The 5,002-nt window shown below is 50.1% G+C and overlaps 1 protein-coding gene across 1 annotated transcript; it reads right to left on the bottom strand.

The window, feature by feature from the left end:
• Positions 1-1,371: 1,371 nt before the first annotated feature.
• Positions 1,372-1,985, bottom strand: LOC135881934 (large ribosomal subunit protein uL16-like). The gene is given in 2 exon segments (XM_065408700.1): positions 1,372-1,633; positions 1,636-1,985. Coding segments are annotated over 2 exon segments (558 nt in total). The 5' UTR covers positions 1,966-1,985; the 3' UTR covers positions 1,372-1,405.
• Positions 1,986-5,002: the final 3,017 nt, after the last annotated feature.

Genomic DNA, 5,002 nt, shown 5'->3' with positions numbered 1-5,002 from the left:
GACATCTATGAAAATCCAGAGTGATGTAGGGAAGGTTAATAATAACACAGTGGAGGTAACTGTTGTGTTAACACATTCTCTAACTTTGTATCGAAGATACATGTGGGGATATTTGCTGGGGAAGGGACTTTTGTTTCATGCCTAACTGACCTAGAGTACGTGTGTGTACAGATGATTAAAGCACAAGCTGGTGCCTCATAAAATGAAATCATACATAAAACTGATGGAAAAAAACATCGTAGATGATTAATCCCAAATGTATTATGAAGGGATATAGCAGAAAACATGGCCCTGCTAGGAATGAACCACATTACCTTAAATTAAGAACACTGCTAATATTAGTTAACAATATATTCATTATTACTGCTGTATTTAAAGGGGAGTAAATCTCCAGTGATAGGTAGCAAACCAGTGCAGAAGAAATCAACCATGCTAGCTTAGGTAAGAGTATCCAAATGACATGGTCTGTACTGCATAGCAGATTTCTCTTTAAAAGGAAGTTAAGCACTGTGATGGTTTGGTGGACTTGGCGCTGTAGCACGTTGATGTAATGAGTTTTCTGTTCATGCCCTTATGGTAATCTTTACTGGATTCTTGCATCATACTTCTTGTTGCAAGAGGGTGGGGGGTGGCTGGCATCTTGGTGTCTGCTTCTGAATGGTACAGTCATTCAGGATAATCAACGACTGATTGAGACTCGCCCTGGCAGACCTATCAGATGGCTTCAGCCTAGATAAAATCGGTTCAAGTCTAGACTCCAGGTCAGTGTTAACCAAGCAAAGGAGCTTGATCACTGAGGAGGGACTTTGAGGCTGATCAAGAGGGTCGCGTGACAGAAATGACTGGAAGGTATAAAAGGAGCAGGTCTGCTCTGAGCAGCTCTCTCTCACTGACCAGAACAGGATGAGAACACTGAGCTGGAGGAGTCTGGTCCATGAGAGGGGACCTGGAGACCTCTGAAGGTGCTGACCAAATCCCAAAGAACACTCAGGAGTGGTGAGGAAACTGAGGCAGGGAATTGCACTCAGGTTTCTTATTTTGCATAGCCCTGTATAGCTCTTGTGCTCTCTCAGTAAAGTGATGGGTTTAGAATTCTTTTTGCAAAGTCCTGTGTGTTCTTACTTCAACTATCACATCTCCCTGCAGGGTAAACTGTAAACCTGTAAACCTGGCGCTCTGGGGCAGCTGTGATTCAATGACTAGGGTGTCTTTGAGGGGAGAGTCAGCACTAGTCCTAGGGGCACAGGGCAGCTGGATCACTGGGTCCCAATCCCTGGAAGTAGTAACATACAGAGTCGGTGCCAGGAAAATGTGCCCGAGAGGCCAGAGCCAGAGACTGTGGCTGAAATCTGCCAAGATCCAGGGGATGTATTTTACGCCACAGCCATCTGGCAGCAGCCACTTCTCAGCCACCATGTCCTCGAACTTGTCCGTGTTGAACTTGGTGAAGCCCCATTTCTTGGAGATGTGGATCTTCTGGCGCGCGGGGAACTTGAACTTGGCTCTGCGCAGGGCCTCCACCACGTGCTCCTTGTTCTGGGCCTTGGTGTGGATGGACATGATGACCTGGCCGATGTGCACCCGAGCCACGGTGCCCTGGGGCTTGCCGAAGGTGCCACGCATCCCCGTCTGCAGCCTGTCGGCGCCGGCGCAGGACAACATCTTGTTGATGCGGATGACGTGAAAGGGGTGCAGGCGCACGCGGATGTGGAAGCCGTCCTTCCCGCAGCTCTTCACCATGTACTTGTTGGCACAGATCCGGGCAGCCTCCAGCGCTTCGGAGGAGAGCTGCTCATATTCATCCGACACCATGTGGCCGCACAGGGGGAACTCATCCACCTTGGCCTTCTTCCGGCCCAGGTCGAAGATGCGGATCTTGGCATCGGGGACGCCCCTGCAGAAGCGGGACTTGGGGTACGGCTTGTTCTTGCAGTACCGGTAGCAGCGCGCGGGGCGGCGGCCCATGGCGGCTCCGGGGCAGGGTCTGGAGATCCAGGGGAGCTAAGTAGTATGCATTATCCAGGGTGTTGATCCAATCACAGGAGCCTGGGTGAACTCTACCAGTGAAGTTAGTGAACAGTGATCCAGAACCAGGGAGCTAGGGTTAACATCATGGTATGCCTCCTTTTAAACACAAAACCTGTGACTTTGCCCTCCCCCCATCCCCCAATACTTAGCAAAACTGGCTTTGATGCCTTAAAAAAATCATAAATTCTTATGCTGTGAAGAGAAGGTATTCTTGTTGTTTCTTGTTTATATTACAGTAGCACCTGACATGGGCTGGATACTGTGCACAAATGTAGGCCTGTCCTGAGGCCCTGAGTCTAGTTAGACAAGCACCAGAGGAAGGGTGTGGGTGCAAAATATACAAACAACTTCTTTTAAAAAAAATATGTCCTGTCCTCAGCTAGCCCCAGCTCCATAATATTATATTATTTTCATTCCCTGCTTCTCCTTTATGAGTACGACACTGCATGTGAAATTCTACAGTACCGCAACATGCCCATGCCAGTGAGCATACTGCACTCTATCATGGGATGTAGCAGCAGACAGGTCTGGCTGCCTGCTGATGGTCCCCCTGGGTGGTGGTTGACTTTGTAGTGCCCCTAACACAGGGCTGTGTCATACAAGGCACAATGGAGCCTTCAGTGGTTTATGATTAACAATGCTACATTATTAAGCTTCTCCCCACCAAATATGCAAAGTATGCGAAGGAGCAATTATTGAGGCTTACCCCTAGCTTGGCTTTTGTCATAAGAGTGGAATCTTAGTGTTTTGCTGCAATACCAATATCCAGACAAAATTCTGTTCTCAGTTAACAGATGTAATCCTTCTGCTGGGTGCCAGCAGTTACAGCGGGGTTCAAATAGCTAGGGATCCCTCTTAAACGTGACAAACAACATCAGACGCCACTCACAATTGCTGGGATCACTAAATCTCTTCCAGGTCCTTAATAGGCAATACTTCCCCATGCACAAGCACTGAGGCTGTGTAAATAAGAAAAGCTTTATTGGGGAACAGGGAACACAGCTTCAATTTAGGAATACACAACAATGTTCCTATAGGAATGACAAATAAAACACCCCCCTCCCCTCCCCATGGTAACTTTGGCAGTAGTCCATTAATTCCGTTCCCTACCCACTCGTGTGAATGTCCAATAGGAATGTCCCTTGACTGCATCACTTCCCCCCTCCCCATCTGCTAAATCTCACTCACTGTTTGATGTCAGTGGATAATGTAGTTGCAAAGTCCTGAACTGCATTCTTGTCCCTTGGGAAATGCTGCCTGATCTTGTCTTGAGGCTCCACCACTTAATCACCACGTTTACCACCTGAAAGAAGATGACCACCTAACCAAACTATAGCAATTTCAGCTTCATTGAGATGCTGGTAACAGGGGCCTCACCAGAATTCATTCAGCTCTGCTGTTGTTCTCTGCATGTCCTCCCAATGGCACAGGATCCTCAGTGAAGGGGCAAGACTATCCTTGAACAGAGCAGCAAAGGGACCCCATCCATCCTCTGGCAACTGCACAGAGAAGGAATTCTGAAGGACACTAGGCCTCAAGCAGGACCAAGGAGTAAATGGAGCCCGTCTTAGCCAGAAGTACAGTGGTCATTTCTGAAGTGCAAAGCTCTAGGGCCAGAAGTGTCCAAGTCTGCTTAAGCCTCTGATGAGCCCCATCAGTAAAACTCTGCTGGGGTGTCTAGCTCTAGCTAGGCATCAGAGCAGCCACTGTCACAATAAAATAAGGGGCAGTGAGAGAAATGAAGACGAGAGGCCCGGTGGAAAGCTGGATTAGCTGCGTGTTTAGAATCACAAAACTAGGACAAATCTCCCTTAGTAATTATATGAAAAATGGATGCAGTCTGGAAGGGTTTTTATGCCAACTCCTGTCCTCAGTCTTTCCTCTTTGTCCTGTTACTATTTAAAGAAGAAGAAAAAAATAATATTTTCCCACATGGTTCACTCTTTGAAAAATATAGCAAGAAAATGAGCAAGCAATTTTTTTCTTTTTTCTTTTTGCTATTATTGATTATTTGTATGACAGAAGCACCTAGAGACCCCCATGGAGAGGTCCCTGTTGTGAGAGGGCCTGAAAAACACAGTAAGAGACAGACCCTGCCCCACCGAGTTTAAAACTAAATAGACAAGATAGAAAAGATGGTGGGAGAAAGAAAGGTTTCAGAGTGGTAGCTGTGTTAGTCCGTATCAGCAAAAACAACGAGGAATCCTTGTGGCATCTTAGAGACTAACACATTTATTTGGGCATAAGCCTTCGTGGGCTAGAACCCACTTCATCAGATGCATGAAGTGAAAAAGACAGGAGCAGGTATAAATACATGAAAGGATGGGGGTTGAGTTACCAAGTGTGAGGTCAGTCTACATTTATACCGCTCAGGCGAGGAGGTGGGTTGGAGGTGAGCTGGGGCAGGGGGGACGCGGGGAAAGCCGCCCGCAGTAACGGGGGGGGGCGCACAGGGGAACCGCTCCCCACCCCAGATCACCTCCACTCTGCCTCCTCCACTGAGCACAGAGTCCCCGCTCTAAGTCTCCTCCAATCAGCGCCGCAAGCCTGGGAGGGGAGGAGAATTAGAGCGGCGCCGGCGTGCTCAGTGGAGGAGGCGGAGCTGAGGTGAGCTGGGGCAGGCTCCCCAGCCGGGGTTAGCTGCCGCGGCGGGGGTCTCCCCAGGCGGGGTTAGCTGCCACAGAGGGAGGGGGGCTCCCCGGGCGGGGTTAGCTTCCGCAGGCGGGGGAGTCTCCCTGGGCGGGGTTAGCTGCTGTGGAGGTGGTGTCTCCCCGGGTGGGATTAGCTGCAGAGGGGGCGTAGCTGCTGTGCGGGGGGGGGGCTCCCCGGGCGGGGAAGGTGGCGGGCTCCCCGGGTGGGGGGCTTGGTTAGCTGCCGCGGGGGGGCGGGGTTTGCTGGGTGAGGGGGGGCGCAAGGGGGGGGAGTTTCCCCAGGCGGGGTTAGCTGCCGCAGCGGGGGTCTCCCCAGGTGGGGT

Source organism: Emys orbicularis, chromosome 1 (genome assembly GCF_028017835.1).
Source record: "Emys orbicularis isolate rEmyOrb1 chromosome 1, rEmyOrb1.hap1, whole genome shotgun sequence".
Taxonomy (NCBI): Eukaryota; Metazoa; Chordata; order Testudines; family Emydidae; genus Emys; species Emys orbicularis.
This window is presented reverse-complemented; position numbering and strand designations above follow the sequence as displayed.